This window comes from Anopheles nili, chromosome 3, assembly GCF_943737925.1.
Source record: "Anopheles nili chromosome 3, idAnoNiliSN_F5_01, whole genome shotgun sequence".
NCBI classification, from domain to species: Eukaryota; Metazoa; Arthropoda; class Insecta; order Diptera; family Culicidae; genus Anopheles; species Anopheles nili.
The window spans coordinates 798,518-813,768 of record NC_071292.1 but is presented as its reverse complement, the minus strand read 5'-3'; the positions used below and the strand labels follow the sequence as shown (position 1 = coordinate 813,768).

At 41.4% G+C, this 15,251-nt stretch overlaps 2 protein-coding genes across 3 annotated transcripts in view; one reads left to right on the top strand and one right to left on the bottom strand.

Annotated features, from left to right (window-relative positions):
- Window positions 1-15,251, top strand: part of LOC128722954 (uncharacterized) — an 82,510-nt gene that overhangs the window by 26,501 nt on the left and 40,758 nt on the right. The window lies entirely within an intron of this gene.
- The window catches only part of LOC128727675 (muscle-specific protein 300 kDa), a 67,785-nt gene that overhangs the window by 25,171 nt on the left and 27,363 nt on the right, over window positions 1-15,251 (bottom strand). The window contains exons 9-16 of the mRNA XM_053821612.1: window positions 10,825-15,158; window positions 7,854-8,159; window positions 6,654-6,802; window positions 4,203-5,013; window positions 3,933-4,091; window positions 3,595-3,807; window positions 3,224-3,481; window positions 115-1,002 (exon numbers count right to left, since the gene is read on the bottom strand). Coding sequence (XP_053677587.1) covers window positions 115-1,002; window positions 3,224-3,481; window positions 3,595-3,807; window positions 3,933-4,091; window positions 4,203-5,013; window positions 6,654-6,802; window positions 7,854-8,159; window positions 10,825-15,158 — 7,118 coding nt within the window. The remainder of the gene's footprint in view (window positions 1-114; window positions 1,003-3,223; window positions 3,482-3,594; window positions 3,808-3,932; window positions 4,092-4,202; window positions 5,014-6,653; window positions 6,803-7,853; window positions 8,160-10,824; window positions 15,159-15,251) is intronic.

Sequence of the window (15,251 nt, the reverse complement as noted above, 5' to 3'; positions counted from 1 at the left end):
TGAACGATTTCGTGAAGTCGATCGAGATCGAACTGTAGAAGGTGACATAACTCCAAGACGAGATTGGGGATAGATACGACTTTGACCTGTTATGTTATCTTTCATCTGATGTACCATTGGAAATTCTTCACTTCTTGCTTCTTGTTGATGTTGCAGCTGCTGTTGCTGCATATTTTTGCTAGATGCAGCAATGTCTTTTAGCACATCCGCGTAGGTTTTATTTCCAAAAGACCAAACTGATGTTGTTCCAGTTACGGTAGCCGTAACTTTCGTTGGCACTTGCTGTGGAACATGGGTAGATATCCTTTCCGCTGGAGGCTTTGTGGAGCCAACTTCTACTATAGAAGTCGTGCTGACGGCACTAGAAGACACTGTTCCGATTGTACTATCAGAGTTAATTGGTATTTTAGCAGAGATGTCCTGTAGTTCACGAAAGATACGAGCTTCATTTTGCCGATCATTATCAAAGTTGGCGGTATTCGCTGTTCCGGTATCACTCGTCAAATGAACGATTGATCGGGCTGCTTGGCGATGGACAATGCTGGCATTCTTAGAAGAAATTGAAGATGATGTCGGCACACTAGAGGATGGTTGCATCTCTGCTGCTACCATATCGCTAGCAATCGACGGCACTTGGCGTGAATTGTGTGCCTGAGAGGGGTTGATTGAAATGTTTGTTACGTTGTCGTTTCCGGTACGGCTTTCAATTTGAAATTTCATTTGACCATGCTGACGTTGTCGCTGATGACGAAGACCAGCAACAATTTCCGCATACGTTAGATCGTCACCGTCTCCAGTTTTACCCCACGTGGACGATGAAGGTTGCGTGGTAGAGGTGACGACTACTATGTTTGCACTAGTTGTTGAGCAGGATTGCGGGATTTCCGGAGTCAATAGGATATTGGCATCGGGCTTTGCATCTATCAGTAGAGTTGAAGATGGTGGCGAGATTTCTTCCTGATCGCAACACTCTACGGTCCAATCAAACGGCATCGAACAGTCCTGAATGATGGAATTTGCAATTTATTTTTCGAGGAATTTAGTTTTAGGACACGATAGTTTGGCATATGATGAGAGACTTGACTTTACGATTGTTGAAATGAGTTCAGAGTACGAAATAGATAGAGAAAGGTAGGGGCAGTCTGTCGGAATTCTAACCTGACACCGTTACTTCCTTAAGGAGAATTTTATCCCATTTATAGATTTCGAAAGCGATAATAAATTTCAAATATTAAATACAAACATCTAATCTATACCCCACTTCTTTCGTATTTCAAACAGGAGTGAAACATTTTTGATGCACAAACGAAAAATTGCGAATACAAACAGCTTTATTTTTGCTTGCCACGCACATAAAACCAAACATTCGATTATAATAGATACAAATATTGACAAATCATGGCAGGGACTAAGGGATCCACGGAAGTGGATATCCTATGTCTCTGGACCATTGAAGACAATTTCGCACGAGTTCTCCCTCGCACCACTCGTCGCATCGGAAGAATCTCTGTTCTTTCCATTGGTGCACCCTAAATCTTTTGTAGTAGATTCAGTTAAACTCATTCCCAGGAACCATACCATCCCATAGCTACGGATCAGGAACACCTCGACGTATAAGAAGCTTGATCTTATCATTCATTTGGTTCATTTGCGATTGCAATCCCCTAATTCTCTCACGGCAATCCTGAATAAATACCCATTATGCATAGCAAAAATACAACAAAATCAAGCGATAGCCCAAGCCAGAGTTTAATATGAGTCGATGGTTAAACATGGTGAAATCAATGACAAATTGTCACGACACAGCATATATATGGTAATCAAGCAGGGTATAGTGCGTTATATGCGTAAGGATAGGTTTTTATTAGATAGTTCAAGGAGGTGGTTAGTAGAGAAATGTTGTGGACAAGGTTCGAAGATGTCATGTGGTGAGCATTGTATTTACCGAGGTGATCAGGAAATGAGTTTGAGATGAGGAAAATATAAAAGAAAGTAAAGAAAAGTCTAATGAAAAATCCCATATTAAATGCTCATCACACGGTCCCAAGGAATCCCAAACAAACAGAAATGAAATTCGAACGTCGTAACAGCCGACGATTGAATGCTTGTATAGTTGACGCCATGGATTTGCCATATAAAATTTCATGCAAAGATTCAATTCTAATGACTTACATCTAACATGTACAAGTACGAATAAAGAGCATTTTAGATAAACACGCGTGCGCAAATAAGAAAATCCATGGATTCAATTGTTCCACATTCAATCACTGTTCTTCGTGAGCGCGAATGAAGCTGTTTACGATTTCATACCAGGGAGGCAACAATCGAAATAACGATTAATGAAGAAAATTGTGTTGAAACTTTGTGTAACCTATTTTTAGTCCTAATAATATGCTGCCGTAAAAAATATATCCCAGCATAAGGCGTACACAAACTATGATAAAGTGGTGCAATCGGTATTATTATGTGGAATGCAAGGTTTAATTCATTGTGCAAAACTGATAATTGTGTGATATGTGCAGTAAAATGCATAGGTGTCTATTACGTTTCAAACCATGTTGGAAGATTTAAATGACACTTAAGATAGAGCTTTAAATTTGATTTCAATGCACATTAAATGAAATAATGAATATCAGTTTGTTATATTTCTCGGCAGAAAATATATGTGTTTTTATCTAATCTCGTTTGTAAATAAAAATCTCAACGATATTAAACCCATATTTGGATGCACGTTCGTGCTCCATGGATATTTAATGTGCGCTGCTGTAAATGGTGGTGTAATCAAAAGTTCCCAAATCACGTATGCTTCCAGTATTTATTACTGGGAGAAAGCCTAAAGGCACTCGAATATAAAACGAAAGCTGTAAGTGCAGTGTTTTTCATAATAATGACATTTGAAACAAAATTCAACGCGGAAAACCAACAGATATAAACAACACGTATGTTTCTGCACATGTTGCTACCGATTGATCTACACCCCTGTGTAAACTAATGTAGTGTGATACTGTTGTCCGAGCGTCTTTGATTTCATGTGAAAAACTACTAAACAAAAAAAGGCAAATCTACTATCTGTTTACCTAATATTATGTTATAATGGAAATAATACAGACGATAAGAAAGGGTAAAGAGGGTGTAGATTTTGAGAGATAATATTTAAATCAAATCAATGTCAAGATTGGTGAACAGTGATGTGTAAAGTCAAAAAGAAAACTAAGTCACTTACCTGTTCGTGCTTTTCACTATCGCTCGACTGATGCAAAGGTGACAAGATATTCCGAAGTTGTTGCTCCTCGTGCACGATTCGTTGCCGGATTGTCTGCATTTCCGCTTGACAACCCTCGATTTGCACTAGGGCTTGATCTAGGTTCTGAGTAGTCTGGAATACATCCATATTTAGCTTATCCAGGTCGCCGATTACAGCCCGACCGCTGTGCACAATATTTGGGTTGTCCGTATAGACGATGTCAGAATGGAAATGGACCTATAGCAGCACAGCGTACAAAACAATTAACGATGTAAGAATTATTTGATTTTGTCCCACACGATTTTGTGCTAAATTTTACTACGATGACACTCTATTTCACAACGACGTACCTGCAACTTCTCTAGAGACATGTTAACCTTGATCTTCTGGGCCGAAATATCTGCTAGCATCTGCTCTGAAATTCGTAGCTGATCCCGTAGCGGCTTGTTTTTCAGTTCACTCGAATTCAAAGCTTGATACGAGTCTTTTACCCACTCCTTCACACTCTCGATCTTTCGCTCGTACTGCTGCCATTCCTCTGTCGTTTCATGAAGAAACAGGTTCTGCATAGTACACAAAGAAACAAAAGCCATATTGGCGGTTACTTCGTTGGTAACACTAAATGTATATCTTCCCAATGCATGGTTAAGGAAAATACTATGGTGTATGTCTGAAAGTAAATGCTTACCCTTTCAAACAGCACTGTTTCGATATCGATTTTTAACGTTTCGGCATCGTGTAGTTTGCCCTTCAGGTAGGCTGTTGAGCAAACTTCGTTAATTTTATCGAACTCGTGATTCATTTCGCTCAAATTCTGTGAAACTTCCGTAAGACTAGAAACTGCGCTCTATATGTGAAAAGCGGAGCAAACACAAAAAAAATAAACTTATTACAACCCTACGCGCAACTCCTAAAAACCCTTATCATGAAATTTGTCACGTTTGTTCGGTATACTTACGGAGTAATTTTGACAGGCGAGTTGTGCCTCGTGCAATGTGTTGAGCTGCAGTTTACGCTCCAGCAAAGCGCGAATTTTGATCGACCAGTCAACAACGGATTGATAAAGCCTCATAAAGTTGGCCCAATTGCCCAAAATTTGATCAACCGTTTGGTTCTTCTGATCAATCAGTGCAATCGTTTTCTCTAGTTCATGCGCGAGCTGATCCATGTTTGCTTTGGTCGCCGTACGATCGCTTGTCTCTGCGCAATGGCGTATAATTTCATTTCCATTGAAAACGAGCTGCTCGTGCGCCAAGCGAATATCGGCGAACTCGTTAGTCAGCACTACCAACTTGCTCTTAAGCTCGCTCGGATCGATACTGTGATTGGAGATGGTCAGCTCGGCATTCTCAATCCACGTTTTGATGCGATCGTAAACCGTGAAGTAATCGGTACGGATCAACTTGGCCTTCTTGTACGCGGTCTGGTAGTCTTCCATTGTTGCGTTTATCGAAGTTAACGAACAATCTAACAGCGCTAGCCCTTCCTTTAGATCCGACGGTATGAATTTCTGCAGGGGTAGGTACTTTTCGTTTATTCGACGACGAAGATCCTCCCGCTGCACGCTGCAATTCTCGGATGCTTCCTTCACCGCTCCGAGAGCGCGCTCTGTCTGGTACAGCCGCTCGTCGAAGGGGTGTATCTGCGTTAGATCCTTACGCACTGACTCGACACGCTGCGCTAGCTCCCCAATCTGCTCCAGGTAATGATGCAGCTCACTTAAAATGTCTCTCAGTTGACGTTCCTTCTTCAGCAGGTTGTCAGAAAGTCTGTGGAAAGATGCAAAGAAAAAAGATACCCCGAACGAGGAAAAGAATTCACCGCCACCCCCGAAAAAAAAGAAAGATTGCGTTTAAAAACAAAATGTCTGTTCACCGACTCAAAAAGTGAACGATATCTTTTGCTCTTTTCCACCCAAAATTGCAACTTCGCGCTTTCGCACGAACGATGAAAACGAAATGCAAAATTATTCTCTAAACGCGATCGTTCTGGTCACGGCGCATACTAAATCGCAACGCGCAAAATTTTTTCAAAGCGCGTGCTGCTCACCACCCGCGGTAGCGGCCCAACGACCTTGTCGTGCACGGTGGAGATGAAAAAGATATCGAAATCAAGAAATTTAAATTTAACCCAATGACGTCAGGATGTCCGTCTCCTGTTCAGCCCGTTCTCGGATGGTCCGGCGCTCGCGGCACGCGGCCAGATGAGCTGCGTTGTGTGTGTCTGGTAGCAACCCGCGAACGATGATGCGATTCCGCACAGTTACGTCTCTTTCTCACGAAGCACAACCCCAATGTCAACGACAACGACGACGACGGACTCATACACCCGGTTTAACTATCCTCCAAATTATCGCAGCGCCCGAATGCGTTGAGGTGTAGCGATGGCAAGTTCCGAGGTGTTTTATTATTATTGCTACGCTGACTTCACCCTTGCAGGCCGGTTTCGCTGTCTGCGTTCGGCTGCGTTGAAGGACACGGCGTATTTGTAATAAAATAATATATCACCTGCCTTATATGATGGCCCTGAGCAATGCGTAAACGGTTTGAAATGCCTATAATACCGGCTGATTGTATGCTCTTCTCTTTGACCACCAATGCCTCAAGCTCCACCCGATGAGTTCCGTTCTCCTCGTGGTTAGCAGGTACCGTGCCGTTGGTCCACCGGCTACGTTGATTATCTGTTGGTGCTGCTGCAACTCTTATGTGGTATGCACTTTGCAAAAATAATTACTAATATTTCACAAACACCTATCTACACAGCCGTAGGCTTCCAAGTATCAATAGCAAATGCGGCACACCCGACGAACTCGTGGGGTTGGTGCTTCGACCACTCTCGCTCTCTCCTTCTATCTCTCGTTTTCCATCGTTAGCTCTCTCGCACGCACCGATGATCCAATGCTTCGCATCGCAATATGCAATTCGTTGCTCACTGGCTGGCCCCACGATGAGTAAGCGCTTCCATGTGGGAGAGACGAGAGATTTGGCTGGTTTCAAACCGCATCTCTCAAACAACCTGTATCTATTGCTCTTGTTTGCTTCCGCTCCACTCAACAACCGCTCCACCGGTTTGCGAACCAGATGACGACGAGCTGTTGTTGGCACTCTTGTCGATGCCGGTACCATGACATCACACTTTACAATGCTCAGCCTCGGTTTCCGGCATCCCCAAACGTTACCCCACTTCGTTGTCGCCCTTGTCCTACAACAACCCCTCCACTACGGGCTAAGCTGCTCATTGACATTGTACTAGTGAGTTCCGGACAAGCACCAGACAGATACACGTTGCAGAACTCATCTTACCGGCGTTGCATCACTAACGCCTAACAACCCCAAATCGGGACCTACCTCATTCCATTTCAAACGAACATTCCGACGACATTTGATGCTTGTTACTGTTCTTCACTTACCGTGCGTTAACGTCGTTTAAGTGAGTTAGTTTTTCCTCCAGCGATTGCGGCAAAAGTTTCTGTTCACGCAAAGCTTTAATGAGTGTTTTCGCAAGAGCATTTGCCTTTGCGTTCAGCTGATCGAGGGTGGATTTGTCTTCCAGCAAGTTCTGTAACGGAGGAAAAATGATAAACATGGCATACGCAACGACGAAAGCTCAATAGGTTTCGAACTAGCCGAAATCAATAATCAACATTGAGAATATAGCACGAGAGAGTGCAGAAACAACTTAGCTAGCTCGTCTGTTTGCGTGACTATGGACTATGACGTGCAGGTTGTGAGGTTTACTCTTCACCGCGATATCGATCATTTTATGTTCCCTATTTTTATAAAAGCTTGTGATTCACTATTCAACGCTGTTATTGACGCAAACACAAAGAATCTTTCCGGAGATAGCCAAAAAAATTGACGCATGTAATTGTACAAATAAATTATATCTCAGTTAAATGGCTATTATTGATCTACTAAAAATAAACTTGATCGATTCGACCGAGAGCTTATTTTAGATTTCAACCTATTCCGTGTAGAGCCTCTTGCATGACTATTTTACTATATTGTCCTATCAAACAACCAAAAATACATCAAATTCTGAAAACAATTATGTTTTTTTTCGGCATATACAAACAACCTATACCAGACAATAAAATGCGCTTTGCCGACCATTGCCACACATGCAAAGCGTACGCGTATTTCGAATCCGACTTTAAAAACAAACCAAACAAATACCGTCTTCCCGCTAAAAACGTTTGAGATTGCACACTGAAGGTGTTCATCAATGCAAACTTGTGAGACCACAGCGTACTATACTACCAATGAGATCATACCGGGTGCTATAAACATAAACAGTTCATGGCAAGCGACAAAAACTGACGTCACTACGAGAGACTGCGTTGGTAAGTACTCTCGCTCTTCTTTTTATCCTTCGATATCTCGTCTTCCCGATGGAGGCGCCCAGTATTTCAACATGGCGATCATTGATGACCACGTGTGAAACAAACAGATTGACATAAAAAAACGATTTGCACACAAAAAAATTAAACCTATTTTGTTTAACCTATTTTGCTACATTTAGTACACTATTTTCAGATGCGTATGTTGATATATGATCAATATTGAGTTTTAGTCTAGAACACTTGTATAGAGAATAATCCATCACCTACCTGAACAATGTGCTTCTTTGATTCAGTCTGGTCAGCTGAGTGAACCACCAGATCCAACCCACGATCCTTCTCAAGCAGTAGGTTAGATTTCACCTCTAGCTCCTGCAATATGCTCTCGAGCTGATCCCACTGCTGCTGCAGCTGAACAAGATTTTCGCGCAGGTTATCCAACAAGCTTGAGTTGCTGGACCACTGATGGTTCGTGTCGGCGATTTCGTTCTGCACTCGGTCTCGATTGTATTGATCTGCACGTTCTACTATCTTTTGCGATAGTTCGTTCAGGATATCGAGCTCGTTCTGCTGCACCTGAAAGCGAATGAAAAGGAAAGAAAAAAATGAACTCTTAAATATTGGATGGACTTTTGCCAATAAACTTTTACTTATATACAACATTCTATAAGTTCCTACCCGGAAAAAAAACTCAAATCGATTCTTTTGTACACAGAACGTACAGCGAATTCGATGTTGCCTAACTAGACTTGTCTCAAATAATGCCATATATTTAGCAGATTCGCGATCGCTCGTTCGTGGATAACATAATACTAGTTTTCTCAGAGCAGTAATACTAATGTTCTCAAAAAATAAGAGAGACTTGTACAATATCCCGTTGAACCGAGAGAGTCATTCATATGAAGGGAGTGAGTGGGTAAAATCGTAATTTTCGAACGCCTGTTCTCTTTTTTCTCTTTATGCGATCGAAACTCACGCTATCAACATGGCCTAAAGGTGCGTAAAAGAGCGTGTTAACACGATCCCCACAAAATGCCATCATCGAATATAAATATCGTTTCTCTTTTCGTGCGATCATTTCACGTTCAAACTTTTCAGTTACCATTGGTCATTCTTACTCTGTCGGTGACTCGACACCATGACCAATGTTTGCTTGGTCAACTTCAACTTCAGCTTTATTTCTTATTACCCCTTCACAACGCTCTTCATAACGTAGGCAAAGAATATGGTATGACATCATCAGCATCAATGGAACGCTACGAATGATAGAGAGTTATCAAACCCTACCCCATTCGAAGTGTAATGAGTGTTGATGGCGATCGAATCTCATACATTTTGAAGTAATTTTAAGGCAAATATTGCTCATGTCAGTCGAATGATTCACATTAAATAAGTAGATCAATGTGTTACGCGGACGTGATATTTGTACTTGTAAAGAAAATGAAAGTCCAGCTGCATCATGCAGTGAATGCTATTCTGCACACATCCTTTATGTATTGGCCACCTGCCATATGATATCATAACAAAAAGACGATCAACCTAAAGTCCGATCGTCAGTTGTAACTAACGCATACCGGCGCCCCAAATTTTGATTCTAAATTAAACTGACTATGAACGAAGGCAAACGCGACTGACTGGTTTATAAATAAATCCTTGTCGTCGTGTCGAATGTGCTGTCTCGAAACTGCGTCGTATCGTGCATCTTTCTGCTATTCGTTGGAGCGCCTTCGGTTTTGAGGCAGACAGTTTCTAATTATCTGTGTCACAAGTTTAGAAATTCCCAGCTGTAGAGGAAGTTGAAGGTCACATGGTATCAAGAAATGTCACACACAGAGAGGAAATCATGAAAGAGTTCCTGCTTAAGGTTATGATTGATCCCCAGGACAGGCGTAAAGTTGAATAAAAAATAACATGATCACCTCAAATTTTTTCAACGGAAATTTGACTTTACGTTTTCAAATGTACATCAAATTATCAGATTGTTAATAGGAAAAGCATAAATTTGAAAACTGCGCAAAAGATATTGATTAATATTAATATTAAAAATCTCTCATCATTCACGTTTTATCCGTTAACTGGTGCACTAGAGTGTAACTTTTATCTTAATGCATTAAAATGATCCTTTAAAATAATACTCTAGTTTTTACAGGAAACTGCTTCAACGATTGATTTATGCCCAAATATTCTTCAAATACAAACTTAGTAGTTAACTGATAGTTATGGTTGACCGTTATATTTCTATAGTCACTTTATCTAGTCATCTGTACCATCGAAGCAACCATAAAAATCCAACAGTGTTTTAGATACCAAATGAGAGCAAACGGAACAGACGTCTCGAAACATGCTGCCCTATATTTTGAATATTCTACGAAATGTTGAAGAATCACGTATTTATTTCACCACTTTTAATTCTTTTTATAGAGCTTTGCGATATAGCTGTATGGCACTTGAATTATTTTTGTTCCACCTTTTTATTAATTACAGCAACAATTCCTGTAATATGTGACAGAATAAAGCATTGTTATACCGAATCGTTAAAGGCTGATATCGAATCCCCTAGTTTCAAAAATACCGTTACACATGCTCTTCAGCAGGCCATAGAAATAGGGCTAGTGCGGAAAAACGAACAGGACAATACGTACAAACTAACAAACAAATGGTTTGTTCCAGAATCTCAGAGCTTCCAGTCAATGCTCCATGAAGTAGTGCAAAATATGCCTTATGCCTTAGGATATCCTCATGAACACGATGATAATACAAATGCTAATATTCCGAATCAACTAGAAGACTGCATGGGACCCCGTATGACTCGGCGGCGTAGCCCCGCCCAAATGCGAGCCATTGCAGTTTATAGAAAAATGCGCGAAGCACGAGAAAGAGAAAAGCAAGAGGCAGCGGCACGTGACAGAAAGCGACGCAGTCAGAGCAGGACTCGATCGCGATCTCGATCCCGATCTGGACGCCGCAGTTCAAGTAGATCAAATTCCCAAACAAGACGTCGTTCAGCGACACGCTCCAGATCTCGTGGGGTAAATCGAACCCGCGTCGCCAATCGTTCTCGTAGACCGACGCGATGAAAACAAGGACTATTTTACATTTTGTGTTTTGAATGCCAAATTGTCAATACAAATAAATTACAATTACTCTAGATGTGAATGGAAAAACGATTACGTACATAGCCAGCAATCTTAAAATATTCGTGCTATATATATTTTAAATAAAATGTAAATTGTTTACTCACCTGCAGCATGTTGAGCAATATATTTATGTGATCAATTCGGGCGGAGAGTGTTGGAACAGTCAGAATGCTGTCGTCCAGCTTACTTTTCACTAGCACATTGGTTACCACATTTAATTGTTTCTTGTATGATTTTACTAAATCGCCATTAGAAAGCAATTCCGTCTGCTGAACTGCAGCACAATGCGACACCTCACTCAAACGATTCTTTAGCTGTTGCAATTCACTAAGGCACTGGTTTTGATCTAACTCACACAAAGAATTCCAAAACCGATCAGCCTGCTCCTGAATGCCATTGAACAGTAGGCTTTTTATTTCTGCTTCGCTTTGCAGGAAATCCTCCAGCTCTTTCAGCATCACTGTTATCTTCTCCTGGTCAAATGTAAAGGTTTTTACTTTCTCGAATCGTTCCTCAGCTGCCATAAGCCATTTTTTTACGCGTTCTATGCTATCTCGGAAATCTTGCCGATACTGCTTATTCTGCACAAGATAGGATTCTCGAGACACTAACTCTTGCGGAATTGTTTTCTGCAATATTGATGCACGGTCAACCAAGTCTTGCAAATCCTCTGGTAACTTGCTATCGCTGTTTGCCAGCTTGCTCATCAAGTCGTCAATCATTTTAAGATTGATGTTTGCCTTGCCGGCCAATGCAATATGAGCGCTGTGTTGTTGATCAGCCACCTTTAAATCTAGTCCAAACAATGGACGAGATTTGATATGCTCATCGTTGTCCTTAAACCAGTCAACAAGTGCAAAGAGATCGTTTGACAGAGTCTTATGGTACAACCGTTGCTTCTGATATTTGTCCTGCTCGAGCTCTATCGAACGCTTAATCGACGCTAGCTGCTGTTGCAATGAATGAATCTGGTCCATTATATTGTGACGATCAAGATCAGTACCATCGCTAGCGATCTGGTGTCCTTTGTCCGTGGCAGCCACCAGCAATCCTTCACATTCTTCAATATTTTGCAGAATTTCACCATAACGTAACAACCGTTCATCTACCGTGGGGCTCAAATTATCGACAGTATTAAAGTCGGTGTTGATCTTCGCAATTAACTTGACTATATCGTTGATAGCCCCTATGAACTGCTCTTTCAGCAACAACATTGTCTTCAGACGCCGAAGTTGTTCCTCGATGCTCATTATCATTTCTTCTAATCTTGTCGAGTTTTCTCTCAGTTGTGGTAAGTTTGTTAGCAGAATCTTACTCATCTCAAGCCGCTTGTCCTTTAGGCTGCCCAATATTTGCTCATACGCGAGTAAAAAATCCTGGATGTTCTCAATCTTGCTGGTTACTGGACGATTCATCTCCTTCAGTTTTCCTTGCACTTGTAAAATATACGCCGCACATGCCTTAATCTTTGCAATTGCATTCTCATATTCATTCAAATGATCCTCCAGCTTTTTGCTCTTCACTCTCAATATATTATTTATACCGTTCCACTTTTCTCGCATAACTTTCACCTGATTATTTATGTTAGTCTTGTCCAGTTCATTCAACGTGGGTAGAATAGCACTCTTAAAATCTTCTGCTTCCTTCACAACACTTTTCATGGTTTCACACTCACCACACAGCTTATCAAACTTTTGCTTTTGATCGTTCAAAATTTCGTAGCTGGTCGTACGTATATCAGCCGATACAATGGACTCGGCTTCATTCAACCAGTTCCAAACCCGATCTTTACGCATCTCGAAATCGTGTCGCTTTCCATATTCGCGTTCCATGAAGTCAATCTTACGAGAGCAGCTTTCTTCCAGCTCATTCAGCTTGGCTTCTATATCGCCAAACTCTTGAGCCAGCTTAGCCTTACCATTATCGTTGCAATCCTTCATAATTTCGCGTACCTGTTTTGATACGTCCCTGAAGGCGTTATCCTTAAACTCTCGTATTGTCTGCGCATGGCGCTGGCATAGCTTGATCTCGGCACTCACGTTGCTGGATAACAGTGCAATCTGATCGGAAATCTTATTCACATCGTTCTGCTTAGTTTTTATCCATGCTCGCGTCACATCTAAGTTGTTGTGCATATTTTTCCGGCAAAGAATATCTTCCACAATTTTATCTAACTCTCCACGCACCCGATCACCAAGCAAGGTAACACTTTTCATCAGCTTCTGCAATTCTGTCTCAAGCTGTTGTTTCTCGTTAGGTTCCAGGTCCGATTGAATGCTTGAATATCTCTTTCCCAACGTATCAACGTACGATTGTTTACCTTCGATTTCTTTCAGTAGGGATTTGAAAGCATTCTGCTGATTTTCAGCTGATTTAGTGTCAGAACCGAGCTGATAGGGCACTGCGAGCATACCGTTTTTATCTTCCACCCACTGAAACAGTTCACTCATATCGCTTTTCAGCTTTCCAAACATTTTGTTGGCTGCATCGATTACATCCAACCGACGGCTGAGACGTCTGGCAATGTCGTTATAGCGCCGATCGATGGATTTCATCTGCTCCGTTACTTGCTGTGCATCGAGATTGCTCACTAACTGCAAAATATATTCTCCATTACGCTTGAAGTTTGAAATCATTTCACAATCATTCTCCAGAATACGCTTAATGTTGGATATTTTCTCCAGCTTCTGCTTGCAGCTCAACCCACCGCCCTTCTCAACATTATCAATTTGATTTGTTATAGCATCGAGCCAGCCCTGAACATCTTCATAGTTCTTGCGGTATTTTTCAATCGCCAGCTGATCGTCTTTCTTCCGATCTATTACTTTTTTCAGGCTGGTTTGCAACGCCTCAAGCTCATCTCGCAATCGGCTATCTTGATCCGTCTCTCCCTGCAAATCATCGCGCTTCACAGTAATTGTGCGCGTGAGCTCTTGCATGGCGCGTAATTCTTGTTCCGCGGCTTCCGGCCGGAATTTGCACGGTTTTGTAGCCCAGTCAGCAACAATTGCCTTCTGTTTCTGAATCCAGTTTTCTAGCTCAACTTTTTGCTTGTGCTGGCGCTCGCAATCCCCAATAGACGTATTCAAATCACTAATCCATTGTTGTATATCGTCAATAAGGTCTTCCAATCTTGCCCGTACTATCAGCTCTTTCTCGGGAACCATTTGTGAAACGTTGTCCATCGGTGAGCTAGGCCTGCTGATACTTGCTGTCGCCGCTTCGCATGCCTGGACAGCGAATATGAGACGGCTCTTCTCAACCTGCATCTTGTTATGAATGCTTTGCGCCTTCTCAAGTTGTGATTGACCCATAGCGTAATCAACTACTTCTAACATTCTCTCCTCAGCCACTCGAGGCTCCATTTCATCGAGCTGCTTATTGATATCGTCGAGCGTATCCTCGTACTCTTGAAACTTTTTTAGAGAATCGTGTAGTCGATTTTTTATCTGCACTGACGTGTTCAACAAAGAGTTGTAGCTATCGCGAATGTTTTTCATCTGCGTTTCAATACGGCTTTTTATAGCAGGTGCCTTCAAAATATACCGATCTATCTGACTTTGTCCTTTGGCTTTGAAATCATCGATATTAACTTGATATCGTTGTATTTCATCTAGTAACTTTTCGTGTTGTGCGATCTGTTCCAGTGTTTGTTCTCGATTATAAATGTACAAAGAGTTATGAGCCATCAGTTGGAACGAAATTTGCAATAGCCATTTCTCTATTTCTTGTAAATTCTGGTAGTACGTCATCTGATCGTCCAATTCAGTTTCCAGATTGCGAATTTGATACAAACACTTATCGCTGAGCTTAGTACAACGTGCTTGTAAGGCCGCTACTCGTTCTATCTCTCCGGGGCACTTGACCGTATCGAACAAGTTGGTTGCTTCCTGCTGCAAGCTTTCAATGTCCGTTTGTTTAAACGAAATCTCCGTTTGAACGTGTTTTAGTCGCTCCAGCACTGTTTTAACCTCAGTCATTTCGCCGTGTGTTTCCGGGATTGCTTCAAATAATCCTTCGGTTGTCGCAAGCCATTCACTGATGCGTTTCTTAAGCTCTTCATACGCCTCCAGGCGACTAGCCTGTGCATTAAGATTATTCAAGGAAGAGCTGATGCCGATCATAACGGTATCCAGAGAATCTCGAATATCAGAAATATCTTGAAACATTGCAGTTTGCTTGTCTTCCGGATAAAGATAGGATGATTTCGTAAACGAATCTTGCAACATTTCGAAAAGTTTTTGCCCTTGTGGAATTGAATTTGAAAGTCCTTGCAGCTGCACCACTTTCTGTCTGATAACAAGTACATCATCCGCTACTACTTCAGTACAATTTTTTATCGTTCCATTGGCATCATTCAACCACTTGCTAATTTCTTCTTTATAGTACAAGAACTCTGTATGACTAACGAGATTTTTCTCCAACTTAGTTATAAATCCTGTGGAATACATAGTAGAATAAATCAGTGTAAAAACCGCTAATAGCAACACATTTTGAATTCTTGCTGAATATACATATATATATATATATA